The 13,909-nt window shown below is 35.9% G+C and overlaps 1 protein-coding gene across 1 annotated transcript in view; it reads left to right on the top strand.

Moving 5' to 3' along the window:
- LOC107718299 (ubiquitin carboxyl-terminal hydrolase 32-like) overlaps positions 1–13,909 on the top strand; it is a 62,268-nt gene that overhangs the window by 32,730 nt on the left and 15,629 nt on the right. Inside the window, exons 6-13 of the mRNA XM_016525321.1 lie at positions 5,875–6,006; positions 6,267–6,374; positions 8,166–8,281; positions 8,828–8,890; positions 9,261–9,344; positions 9,501–9,562; positions 10,032–10,134; positions 11,159–11,348. Of these exons, the coding sequence (XP_016380807.1) occupies positions 5,875–6,006; positions 6,267–6,374; positions 8,166–8,281; positions 8,828–8,890; positions 9,261–9,344; positions 9,501–9,562; positions 10,032–10,134; positions 11,159–11,348 (858 nt within the window). The remainder of the gene's footprint in view (positions 1–5,874; positions 6,007–6,266; positions 6,375–8,165; positions 8,282–8,827; positions 8,891–9,260; positions 9,345–9,500; positions 9,563–10,031; positions 10,135–11,158; positions 11,349–13,909) is intronic.

Genomic DNA, 13,909 nt, shown 5'->3' with positions numbered 1-13,909 from the left:
ATTACATTTTTCATGAATATTATTAAATTGCAAATATTATACAGTTAAACAAATATAATACTGTATATCATGTATCATAAAACATTGACATAAAACCAAAAACATTGCAGTTCATGAAAATTCAGCATTAGGCAATCTTATGAGAGGAAGACTATGAACATGAGCCCATCCCCCCATAATCCTTGAAAGATCACCTTTGTAATGTATGAAACTTCACAAAGCAGTTTTTTCATCTGCAGGAAGAGCCAGTTCTGCCCTTTTCTTCTTTACCTTGCCATAGAATATGGCCGTGCTCACTGATGTAATGTTACCTGTATTCATATTTAATCGATTCATATATGAATAGATTTTTACGTGCACCTCTAGTTTTCTCTTCCTCTTCTCTAAAGCAGCGCAGCATGGCCTCGCCCCCTTTGCTGCCTTTTCCCGAGGGTGGGGTTTATCTGGGTTTGTGATGTCACGAAGCCGGGAAGTAACTTGTTGTAGTCCCTACCAGCCGTTTTTGTAGGCATTAAACTGCCAGAATTATAAAAGACGATATCTCCGTTTGCATTGAACTTTCAGCTTCGTAACTTCGCAGATATTGTTTATGCTCAAACAGCAACATTACACACAAACTAACATTAAAAAAGTGAAATTGCAATGAACCACCCCTTTAAGTCATGTTTTTTCCATCTTAAACTTCTGTCAAAAGTTAGATCTTTTCTATCTTTTAAAGATCTTGAAAGAGTCATACATGCTTTTGTTTTTATCACGTTTGGACTATTGTAACTCCTTGTATATTGGACTACCCCAATCCTCCATGTCATGGCTTCAAATGGTTCAAAATGCCGCAGCCAGATTTTTAACAGGGGTTCGTAAATGAGAACACATTACTCCGATTCTAATGTCTCTAAACTGGTTGCCAGTTTATAGAGTTGGATTTAAAAAAAAATTTTTTTAATTTTTAAGCCGCTCCTGTGATTAGTAGTAAATCTCCAGCACGTGCTTTCAGATGGAGCGGCATTTACTACACAGAGCCGTAGTTCACTGACAAGCTACACTAAATCGCGTTCGGCAATGAATTGCCTGCGATTTTGAACACGATTTTGCGTAGCTTGTCAGTGAACTACGGCTCCGTGTAGTAAATGCCGCTCCATCTGAAAGCACGTGCTGGAGATTTACTACTAATCACAGGAGCGCCTTTACTGGCGAGATGCGCATGAAAATCGCATAAAATTTTTTGCACAGCCCTACTTTAAATGGTCTGGCACCTTCTTATTTGTCAGATCTTGTAAATGTGAATAGGTCTGCCAGATGTTTGCGATCCTCAGACAGTATTACTCTGTCATATCCAAGATCAAGATTGAAGTTGAAAGGTGACCGTGCGTTTGCGGTGGCCATTCCTAGGTTATGGAACAGTCTTCCCTTATCTGTGAGATCCGCATCTTCTGTATATGATTTTAAATCTAAGTTACAGTCTCATCTTTTTATTCTTGCATGTAATTCATTATAATTCTTGGTCTCATTTTAACTTATGTTTTAGTGTATTATATTTATTATTATTCTTTTTATTTTACCTTTCCTCTTTTGCACAGCACAGTGGTCAACTCTTGTTGTGTTTATTTGTGCATTATAAATAAATAAATGAAATGAATTTAACTGAAATGAATTTAAAAAATGATTTGAAAAAATAAGTTCTAAAATAAATCTATTAGCAATAATAATGTTGTTAATATCTTATTTTTGACTATATCTATTTATCTATCTATCTATCATTCTATCTATCTGTCATTCTAGCTATCTATTGTTCTAGCAATCTTTCTATCTAGCTTTCTGTCTAGCTATCTATTGTTCTGGTTATCGTTCTATTTAACATTTCCATTTTTAGCCATATTCAAAACTCTCCCCAAATATTATTTTTGCATTAAATTGAAAGGGTACTTAGGTAGCTTTGTTTGTCTGTGCAAAAACCTGGTTAACTGTCTACCTAGACAGCAGACTTGTGTGCATTGTAAATTTATCTTTTTTTCTTTCTTTTTTTTTTTCCCAAGGATGTTTGGATATTTTTAGTAGAAATAAGTAAAATTGATTTGATGTTCAGATCTGATAATGCTATGCAGGTAGACAGCTCAGTAGGCTTGAATCACAACCATTAATACTGGGCAGGAACAAACCAATATCGACAAGCCTGTTCTGTTTGTGATTTAAAACAGTTGCCTGGAGGTTGCTTCAAACAGCATACACAGCAGTTGTTTGCCTTTATCATTAATCAATTGACTGTATACACAGTCATTATTGGAAGGTCAATTTATGCGCCTTTTTATGTATTAGTAAGACCATGATCGATTCTTTCTATAGCATATTTCTCCATTACAGAATGAATGTGCAAGGCTGAGCTTTATTCTTTTCACTGTGTCACCAAGACAAAATAACTTGTATCCTTAGATACAAGTTAGAAAGTCAAAAAACACAAAACAAAAGATTATGCAAATAGCTCATTAAAATTAGAATTAGATGTTTGCTTTGCTTTGTCAATAAAGGACAGTTTTGGCTCTCCATCTCTAGCAATCAGAGAAGCTACCTGGGCAACCCATGGTAATCTGCGGCCCACTCCAGATTATCCTCTTAGCTCAGTGAGAGGGCTGTGTGTGTGCTGTTGGTGTGGAGTAGTCATGATCTGTGTGAGTGCATGTGGGTTTATGGGTTCATGCGCCTTCCAGAATATGCCCCACACCAGTCCAAGTGCGAACAGGCAAGAGGCCTATCAGAAAGAAGAAAGTGAAGGCTGGGTGACAGTAATCTGTGAGAAAGAAAAGGAATTAGATTGCATATGGAGATGGAGACTAACTGTATTTTGCCAACATAATGTTTGCTATGGTACACGCCATATCTAACAGCCAGAGCTGTGGCATGTGCAGTGGAATATGGTATGGTTCTTCTGTTGCCACTCTGATAGAGTCGCTCCTTTAGGTGAGTACTGGCATTTGGAGGTGTGTAGTTTACAAATAATATGCATATGAAGCTATATGCTAGCTATATATAAATAAAATGGCTTTATGGTAAACATAAACCTTCATGGTTTGATTTTTTGATTTTTAATGGTTTTGAATTAAGTATTTTGTGCTCACCTAGGCTGTATTCATTTGATCAAAAATACAGTAAAACAGTAATATTGTAAAACAATTTCTGTTTAAAATATCTGTTTTCTATTTTATAATATTTTAAAAAAAAATGTAATTTATTCCTGTGATGACAGCTGAATTTTCATCAAGCATTAATTCCAGTCTTCAGTGTCACATGATCCTTCAGAAATCATTGTGATGATGAGAAATCATATGCTGATTTGGTGCACAAGTAATATTTCTTATTTTTACCAATGTTGAAAACAGTTGTGCTGCTTAATATATTTGTGGAAACTGTGAATAATTTTTTTTAAAAAATATTTTCAGGATTCTTTGATAAATAGAAATTTCAAAAGAACAGCATTTATTTAAAAATAGAAATTCTAAACATTACACGCTTATATATTTAGTAATTATTAAATGTTTAATCAAAGTTTAGGCACAGTTCAATGACAAATTCATTTTTAAAAGTATAAATATTCTGTATAGTGTTTTAATATGTGGGCATAACTGGTGGTCTATCATTGCTGTTATGTGTTTTTTCCCTTCAGTATAGAGTGAAATGTCATATTCCCACATTTCAAATACTTTTCAAATATTTGATGTTGAAAAGGCATCAAAAATGGTATCCGCTCCCAAGAGAGATGGCAAATGTTTGTGATATTAAATACAAAAGTGTACCCTCAGTCCAGACCTGTCATTTCTGCTCTGACATGGGCTGTATGCACTCTGTTCCTTGTTACAGGACAGCAAGAAAAGTAATGGGAAAATAGCACAAGTAATGGGGGAAATGGGTTTTGACAACTTTTGAGGCCTGACAGCGTCACGCTAGCCAGAGAAACAATGCATGTCCTCCTGCCATAATGTGTTACAGGACAAGAGGATATCATAGGCCACGGCTAGCTTGAAATGCACTGCACATGGTGCCTCATATTAAGATGTACCAATGCAATCAAGGCTGTAAACGTTCAGGATAAACAAGGCTCTTTGCTTATCCGTATGGCACATAATAAGTGTTTTAGATTAGTATTCGCTGTCCAATACACAAACAGTGAATAACACTCAAGCAATTATTCAGTTCCCAACGACTATTCTAAACTAATTATTGTTCTTTAGTAATAATAATAATGTTGCTCTGAATAATGATAATTCTTCACTGCATTAATTACGTGGTGTACTGTAATGACTCTTCATTCCAGAAGGAGATTTTTTGTTAAATGTTGTTTGGCTGTATGTTAAATGCACCTCGGATGGGAATGTTGTTTTAGGACTAGAGTTTCCTTTGTGTCAAGATAGCTTTAGTTTCCACTCCTAACCACTTCTGAAATAACACTGAATCATTGATCGTGATTCATGGTGGGTGGGTTCGTACCCCTATAGATCCCCAGACCGCTTTCTGTGTTTCTGTTAACTATGGTCTTTCAGTCTTCGGCCCTCTGACAGTAAACCTGCTCTCCCAGAGCACTATGGGAAATAATGACTATTGACCCAATCCAATCATACTCCCAATTGTCCATCAAACCACAGAGGTTTAACTGTGATGCAAGAGTCTGAGATAACGGAGGAGTTTCAGGGAAATACAGAGGCTTTCCATTAAGATGCCTTTTATTCCTGTCCCGAGAAACCCTTAGGACATTCTTTTTTCTTTTTCTTTTTTTCTATGGATCAGTTTGCTTATTTATTTATTTATTGATTGCATTCACTGAGATGTATTTTGTTTTGAATAATAGAGAGGGGAGGAGGCTAAAACAAAAGATCAGATTTGTATTCCTGTGTTTTGACACTTGCCTTATGTGTGATGGTCAGTGTTGGAGGGGCAAGAGCAATCCTATTAGCCTAAGCTAGAGATTATGGTCAAGCAAGAAGAGTTGACCTAGGTCATCTTAACCCCAACAAACTAAAAGACTGGACTATATATGGCGTTACGAAGGGGGCAACTTGTGTCATGCTTTCACTTAATAGTTATGTAATCACTCATCATAAATGTTAATCATCTAATGAAAGTCCATGTCACTCACCGCAGCCCACTTACAGTCTGCTACAGCTGTGGTTTCTAATTTATTATGAAAATGATTCCTGTGTCTATTTTAAGAATATTTCATCCAAACAATGAAAATTCAGTCAGGTAGAAACGAAAAGCAGTAAATAATAACACAGTTCTTGCCATATAACAAACTCATAAATCACTTAACCCCTAAAACTGGAGTCTATATGACTTGTGTGACACTATATTCCAAGTCTTTTGAAACTATATGATAGCTTTGTATGAGGAAATTGTCGATTGTGGCAGTGTTATTACAGAATATTTTATATAATATTACAGTACTCATATTTTAAAATTGCTTTTATTTTTACATTTTCATTTTAATTTAATTTTGAGTTTTTATGTGCTTTTGTCATTGTTTTTAGTTTTTAATATTTTTAATAGTTTTTTTAATATTTCTATTTAGCTTTATTTTTTATTACAATTTTAGTTTAAGCAATAATTCATGCTCAAGCTACAGCTCTTTTTATTTGTTAGTTGCCAAGGCAAAATTCAGCATTCTCTAATATTTGACATTTTCATCAGATATTTATACTTAATTTAAAAAAAAATGTTTTCAGGTATAGTAAACATGAGGGTGAACAACATAAGGGTGAATAAATAATGACTTTGGGACTGATATTCAATTACAGAAGGAGCACATGCTCCACTGATGCTTGACACTGCACACTAAAATAAATTATAAAAAAAAAAATATCCGATTTTTTTGTGTTTCCATTCTTGCAGTAGAAGAATCAGACATTATAGACTTGGAAAAGCGTTATTGGCTGCTGAAAGCCCAATCAAGGACAGGCCGGTTTGATTTGGAAACCTTTGTCCCTCTGGTCTCGCCCCCTATTCACACATCGCTTAGTGAAGGTAAGACAAAATTCATTACAGCAATTTTAAAAGGTTCTCCAGTGGACTGAGACACACAAACACTCTCACATACATCCACCTGCGACTCACATGCTTTGAAAGCATCTGCAGTACCCAGGAAAGTCACGGTTCATCTTATTTTGGTAGATGTGGGTCTCTGCTTTTGAAATTTATTGGAACATTTGTGATAAAAGATCTCCAGAGAATCCAATTACTCTTTCTGGCTAATCTAAACACTGACAATTTCTCCCATTTTCCAGGCTTGTTTTATGCCTTTGATGAGAATCGGGACAATCATATTGACTTTAAGGAGATATCTTGCGGGCTCTCAGCGTGCTGTCGGGGCCCTGTAGCGGAGAGGCAAAAGTGTAAGCGTTTTATTTTCTATCATCCTCTTTTAGTTATTCATCTTATTCCATGGCAGATGCAGGATTTTTGTGGGTGTTTCTTCAAACATTTGAAAACATTTTTAGAATAAAATCATTTGGCTTGTTGAGGCTTATTTCATAGCTAGCACATTATGTTTTCTAAATTCACCCAGTTAATTTTCTAATATTTTTTGCACAAATTATAAAGATTTTCTTTGAAGAATATGTTAAAGTTCCCCATCTTACAGGGCTCGAGACTCCAAATAAAACGGTTGCATTTGCGACAAAAAATATTAATTTGCGAGTGATATTTTTGCTGAAATCGCCACTGGCGGCTATACAAATTTACTTATATGAATTAAAAATGTGCATGTAATGCCTTTTTTGCTGCTTGTTTTGCGATGACATGTTTTGTTATGTTGACGTAATAAACTGAGACAATGCACATCAAAGTTTTAGTGTGGAGAAAAAAAAAAAGACTTTTAAACAGTCTTCATCTCAGCCAAACACCAGCGTTGATGGCACTCTTGCTAAAAGCAGCTCCAGTTGTGCAGCATGAGAGAGATCAAAAATGACGGAGATGTGCGAAGTAAGAGTGCAGAAAAAGAGTGTATTTCGTGCACAACTTGAACAAACTTCAACAGGTAAAGCTGTCAGCTGTGTGGACATTAACAATATCGTTAACAATTCTCGTTTATAATCGATACTAATATGGCTTCGTTATCAAGATCTTTAGTCTATATGCTGTGTTCTGTTAATGCGTGAACTTCATATTATTTGTAGCGCACTTGCTGTCCAATAATCTCAATAAGCTTTGTGCTCTGTTACACTTTAATAAACAAAGTATCAGCTTTAAAGTTCTGCCAAATTCATAACGAAATTCAAACAAAAAAAATACAGCTTTGGTGCTCTTAAATGCGGCATGAGCAATCGCTTTAGCGCCTCAGTTCAAGCGGCACGCGAACCCATCATATCTTTTCCTTTACTACTATAGTATGAAATAAACATGAATGGACATCAAAAGATACAGTACAACTTACTGAAATGTCTCATGTAATCGCTCATTCAGTGTTTCAAATTGCGGAAAACGTTTAAAGCTTGTAAACAATGCCATGTATGTATGCATTTACCTCTGAATAACCATTCGGTGCCCATAAGCTCATTAGTCTACTAGAAAAAAATAACTATAAAGAGGAGCATTTTGCTAAATTTATGCGCTATATTGCATATTCATAGTTTTACTTAACTTGTTGTCTATGTGATAAGAAAGAATGTAAGGAGCTGAAGATAAAAAAAATACCTCCTATATAAATGCATGATACTAACTAATGAAGAAAAACAGACTGGATGTGCGCAAGACATATGACAACATTTATAGGATGCATTGAGGAGGAGCCCAAACTACACTCAATGACCAAGTGATTCTGACATAATTATGGTCTGTGATATTGGCACAGATTCTGTGTAATAAACAATTCTTTGTGACTGTATATAGTTCTCAAGTTGGAAAATACGTTTAGTTCCCAATTTAAGTGAACTTTAGTTCCCAGGACATCTACAGTATCGATTAAAATGCTGATGCTGTAAAAGGAGGGGAGACATAAATACATGACAGATTGACTGAAATGTTAAGGTGTTTAAAAATAAATAAATAAATAAAAACACGTTTATTCTGTGGCACTTAAAAAACAATTTGACACCTATTTTTGTTTCCTATAGGAGCCAATGGCTCCTTAAGTGATTTTTTTGTCTAGATCCCTGTTTTATTTTCCTCCTCCTTGTCTATTGCAGTTTGTTTTAAAGTGTTTGATGTAGATCGGGATGGAGTTCTGTCTAGGGATGAGATCCACGAGATGGTGGTGGCGTTGCTGGAGGTGTGGAAGGATAACCGTACAGACACCCTCCCTGTAAGTGCAGAGCAGCTGATTGTCTAATCGAACTAACCTGTTTACATCCACAGAAACCGCAATAATAACATGAGACAGCTGAACTAATTACTTACATAGTATTAATATTCATTATTTTGTTTATGTGTCCATGCCTATGAGATGATTAATGCAAATGAGATGCAATCATGTTGTTGCATGTATGCACTAATGTGGAATTATACATTTAAATTAAACTCAAATTAATTCATTATTGATTTGTGCATCCTGAGCTGTCATTATGTTTCTTACATCTAGTGGAGTCGTTTCATGTCAGTTCTAGATTTCATGATGATACTTCATGATTTATGCTTCTCTTCTATTGGAAGAGAGCTGAACTGGATGATGACATCACTGAATCATCAATGAACTGACATTAGCTGGAAAAATTATTTTTTTGTTATTGTCTTCTTGCATTGTTGACAAACTCTTTTCCTGTTTGACACTGTACAGCTCTTTGACACAATCAGTATTGTATAAAGCGCTATACAAATAAAGGTGACTTGACTTGACTTCTGTATGTTTCAGGAGTTTGATTCCAGCGTTTCAGACATTGTAGGGGACATACTGAAAATGCATGACACAACAAAAGTAATTACTCTTTTGTTTTCATGTTGCATATAGCATATCATGATTTTAAAAAATGCATTAGTTAATACCAATTCCAATAAAATTTTGCATTTCGAAACTACAGCAAAATTAATTAAAAATGTATTAGAATCTTACATTTTAGTAGAAATATAATGTAAAATATAATCTTTAATTTATATTTAATATAAATATAATATAAATATTACCAAATAAAATTGTAACATTGGCATGTAAATTAAATAGAATTTCTCAATTTAAAAAAACTTTTTACTCAAGTTTTAGTTTTTTCTTAAATCCAGTGTTTGTTAAGGACATTATTATGAGTGTATGTCATTTGTGGCCTAACATTTATCTTGTGTTTTACTCACAGCAAGGACACTTAACCCTGGAGGACTATCAGATATGGAGTGTGAAAAGTGCCCTCGCCAATGAGTTCCTCAACTTGCTGTTTCAGGTATGATCCTGTTTACAGTGTTTTTGGACAAAGTAACAACAAATAAAACGTGTCTAACTCCTTCTATAATCTGTACACATGAGTGAATCCAATAAAGTATATACGTTGTTGTTTTGGGTCTGGCCTGAAATTGCTTGTTAATCTGTTCGTCATCAGGTGTGTCATATCGTCCTGGGCCTACGTCCTGCTACCCCTGAAGAGGAAGGCCAGATCATTAGGTGAGATCAGGACACGGCATTTCTTTACTCACCCTATCACTGTCTGTAACTCGGCTTTGTTACAAAAGCGTCCCTACAGAGCACTTTCTCAGTGTTTTGAAACAAGCCTTATGAGGGCTGTATTGTATTGCACTCTCCCATAAGCCTTGTGATTAGGCTTTGTCTGTATATAAGGATCCATCGTACCTCCACTGCCTCTAACCGTGTTTTAGTCCGGACAGAGATTGAGAACACAATTTCATTTTCAATTAGATTTTCCAGCGGGACTGACGCTGCTCAAAAAGATACTATAAATACTGTACCACATTAGTGTGTCTGTTTTATTGCTTTGGCAAAACTGCCCAAGTTTAGCATTGATGTCTCTTGACAGAAGGAGTGTTTTGTTGGGTTATTTTGGTGCTTGTGTATAAATATGATAGTTCTTTGACTGACTGTTTGTTATCCACGCTGATTTTGTGTGATGGCACAGGGGTTGGCTGGAGAGGGAGAGCAGACACGGGCTACAGCCTGGTCAGAACTGGTTCCTGATCTCCATGCAGTGGTGGCAGCAATGGAAAGACTATGTCAGATATGTGAGTCTGCAATATGTCTATTCAGCCTCTACATAACAATGAAAAGGGATCATATGATTAATCACCTTTTTCCTTTTCATTTGTTTTGAAATAAGATAATTTTAAACAAACTGAGTACAACTAGCTAAATTGTAACCATTTTAGACCTTGTAATTATAAGTGGACAACGGAAAAACTAAACTGATTGTAAAAAATGTATTCTGACCACATTATAGTACATGTATCAGCTGGCCAAAAAGTAGCGTGATTGTTTTAGTTTTGCATTGCCCAGTTTTAGGGATGTAACGATTCACTCAACTCACGATTCGATTCACGGTTTTGATTTCACGATTCGATTCGATTCACGGTTATTTTTTTATTTTTTTTACAAAATGAGATTTAAGACAAATTATAAATTAAATGTGTCCTTTTATTATTGCTTGGACAAAATGCTGCACATTTCTTTGTGAAATTGAAATATAACACTATAATAATATACTAATATAGCACTTGCATATTACTGCTCTTTTGTTGGTTTTGATTGCTTTTATTGTCCTCGTTTTAATCTAAATTACATTGTATAATTTCTCAATTTGAAGCAAAAACAGAATGGTTTGACTTCAGTTTTGTGAAACTATACATAAAAATATCTGCATGAAACAGCAGACGAGCTGAATGAGACGCAGATTCACTCTCTGCCAGCAGGTGGCGCTTAAAACGTTTCCTTGCTTTCCGCTGTAAACAAAGGAGCGCTGCACTTATGAACTTTAATATGCATTATACAGAGGCAAGATGAAAAGAAAAAATACCATCTAAACTTTTCTAAAGACAGTAAGTTCCCCTCAGACATGCATTCATATAAACTCCTACACCTAAATGAATCGCGATTTGTTTAGCATCTCAACCGATTTGAATCGTCACATATTTGAATCGATTTTCAGCCGGCTCGCAGTTAATCGTTACATCCCTACCCAGTTTCTATTGATAATACTGTCATTATGGTGGATTCTTGAATTTTTGATATTCAACCCATTGTGTTAAACAGGATAATAAGTCGATTGTCATGGAGCAGCCGTCAGTGCAGGGCAGTGGGATGAGAAGTTCTCAGTCCACAGCACCTATAGAGCCTGTCCTGAACAGAAATGGAATAGTGGTCCGTTCCCCCAGTTCCCCAGAAGAAAAATTCCCTGATAACATCTCCAGCTCATCAGAGGCGTCAGAGAGCACTGGTAATAGTAAGTACACGCTCAGTTAAGAGTACAATTTAAGACTCAGTAGCCACGTTCACATGGACACTTTTTGTTTCAATCGGAATGAAATCATTCTGACTGATGAATCCGAACGTAGTGTTGACATGAACGCTAAATAAAGTGATCAGGTTGATGTGCGTGTTTATGTCACAAGCTTCAAATCGGATTTAATCTTTTGACATGCTCACACTGCACGAGTATAGTTTCTGTACTACTAACCATCCTTTTTTGTTTAAAAAAAACAAAACATTTAAGACTTTAAAAAGACTTAACATTTATCTATTTCCGGTCCTGATTAGGAGACGACAAGCACACAAAGCTTTGTGCAATGATGCTAATATTAAACAAGCAGTAGAAACGTCCTTTTCCGCGCTCATAACAACACGTCTGCAGATGAGAGTTCGAAGCAAGCACTTGTGGCACAATGTTACCCTGCACCACTTCACAGACGATGAGTGGAAAGAGAATTTTAGATCGACACAACAGCCATTTATTATATTCGACAAAAACAACATTGGCTCGTTCCGTGCGTCATGCTCCATTACGTCACTGCACATGCGCAAAACTTTCCAGTTTCGGTTTTCAATCCGATCAAGTGTTTATATGTCCTATCGAAAGGATTAGAAAAGGTTTATCCCACCCCTCTCAACCTGATTGAAATTTCAATTGGTTTGGGCAATTTTATTCTGATTGAAGTGTTTACATGGAGCATTTTCATTCAGATTGGACTTCTAAACCGATTGTAATCAGAATACAATGCTCCATGTAAACGCACTCCTTATGTCAGAGCCTAGCAGTTGTTACATACTAACTTTCTTGGGCACCAAATTAGCATATTATAATGATTTCTGATGAATCATGTGACACTGGAGTCATGGCTGCTGAAAATTCAGCTTTGCCATCACAGGAATAAATTACACTTTAAAATACATTACAATGTAAAACAGTTATTTAACATTCTTGTAATATTTCAGTTTTTACTACATTTGGTCAAATAAATATAGCCTTAGCATTAGAGACTTCTTTCAAAACAAAGAATAGTGGCCTAATGGGTAGTGCTCTGTTCCAGTTAAATGCCATATAGCAGAGGTGGGTAAACTACGGCCTGCCAGGCGCTTTCATCCGGCCCATGAGGCTGTTGGTCCAAAATGACTAATTTGATGCAATATCAGCAAAATATCAGCTGAAGCGTGCCCCCGGTAATGCTGCATTTTATAATGAGTTGACTGTTCCTTTAAAATTATGCTTTATTGCTTTGCTTTGAATGCACATGTGGGCATTGCATGTCTTGTGCGAGAAGGGTCAGTCAAACACTCCCAAATATGAAAGAAAAGAGAAAAATTGTGCGTGAATTAGAGTACTGCATGTTCGTCTCTCAACATTTTCGGCAGCATCTCTACCAACAGTGAATCTGCAAGTTTAAATTTTTCAAAAACTGCGACATTACTACATAGCTACTGAGAAATGTCATGTAGCTTTTCAGTTGCAAAACTATTTTACTGATCAAGGTGCCGGTCAGTGCTGACAAGCTTCTGTGCGTGTGTTTGTTCCACGTGTGCTCGCGTGTTTGCACACACCTGGCGAATAAAGCTAATTCTGATTCTGATTCTGAAGATGCAACCATATACATATTTATTATGTCTATGCTTCCGACTGTGTGTCTGTACTGAAGAGAGCGGGAGAAAGAAAGAAAAATGTGCGTGAGAGAGAACGGGAGAAAGACAGTGTGCTTTTTAAGTAATTTCGTGGGGAAAACATGGAAATAATTTGATGTTTTATCCTATTGCAAAGATAGTGCTTTCTTGTATTTTCCACACACGTTTTTATGGAAATGAATATAGTACTGTATTTTCCAGATTATAAATCACGTTTTTTATCATCTGAAACGTGCTGCGATTTATATTCCAAGGTGACTTATATAAAGCAATCAAGGTCAAGCACAAAGCGTGCACATTTGGATTGGTGACGAATGAGAGAGGCAAGTGAGTTTGTATAGCGCATTTCCCACAGGCCGCTAGTTTCAGGTTCGCTTTAAATTAGGGATGCACCGATACCACTTTTTCCAGTACTCGCCCGATACCGATACTTTTATTTTTGGTGCCGATACCGACCGAGTACCGATACCGATATTTTTATTGCATTTGTACATTTTTTAAATATTGGGTATAGAAACCAAAAGGGTATGTATAATGTTAGTTGGTTAACTTCATTTATCAAATAGATACAGTCAAACCAAAATGTATTCAGACACCTTCAACATTTCTCACATTATCACAGTTTATTCGCTATAGTTTAGAAAATGGTAATAAAATATGACAAGAACTCAGAGTTAAACTGTCAGAACAAATTCATCTTGATAACGCTAGATAATTCTGATAGAAAGGTATGTAATAGATTACAATCAACCAAAATAATTCAGACAACTGTTAGTATGACAATATTTACACAACTATCAATACTTAGTCGGGCAACCCTTAGCCTTAATGACAGCCTGTAGTCTCCTGGGCATGCCGTCATCCAGCTTCATGCAAACCTGGACCTCAGTT

Source organism: Sinocyclocheilus rhinocerous, unplaced genomic scaffold, assembly GCF_001515625.1.
Source record: "Sinocyclocheilus rhinocerous isolate Xijiao unplaced genomic scaffold, SAMN03320098_v1.1 scaffold1024, whole genome shotgun sequence".
In the NCBI taxonomy this organism is placed as follows: Eukaryota; Metazoa; Chordata; class Actinopteri; order Cypriniformes; family Cyprinidae; genus Sinocyclocheilus; species Sinocyclocheilus rhinocerous.
The sequence above is the reverse complement of the archived record's forward strand: the minus strand, read 5'-3'. Positions and strand labels throughout refer to the sequence as shown.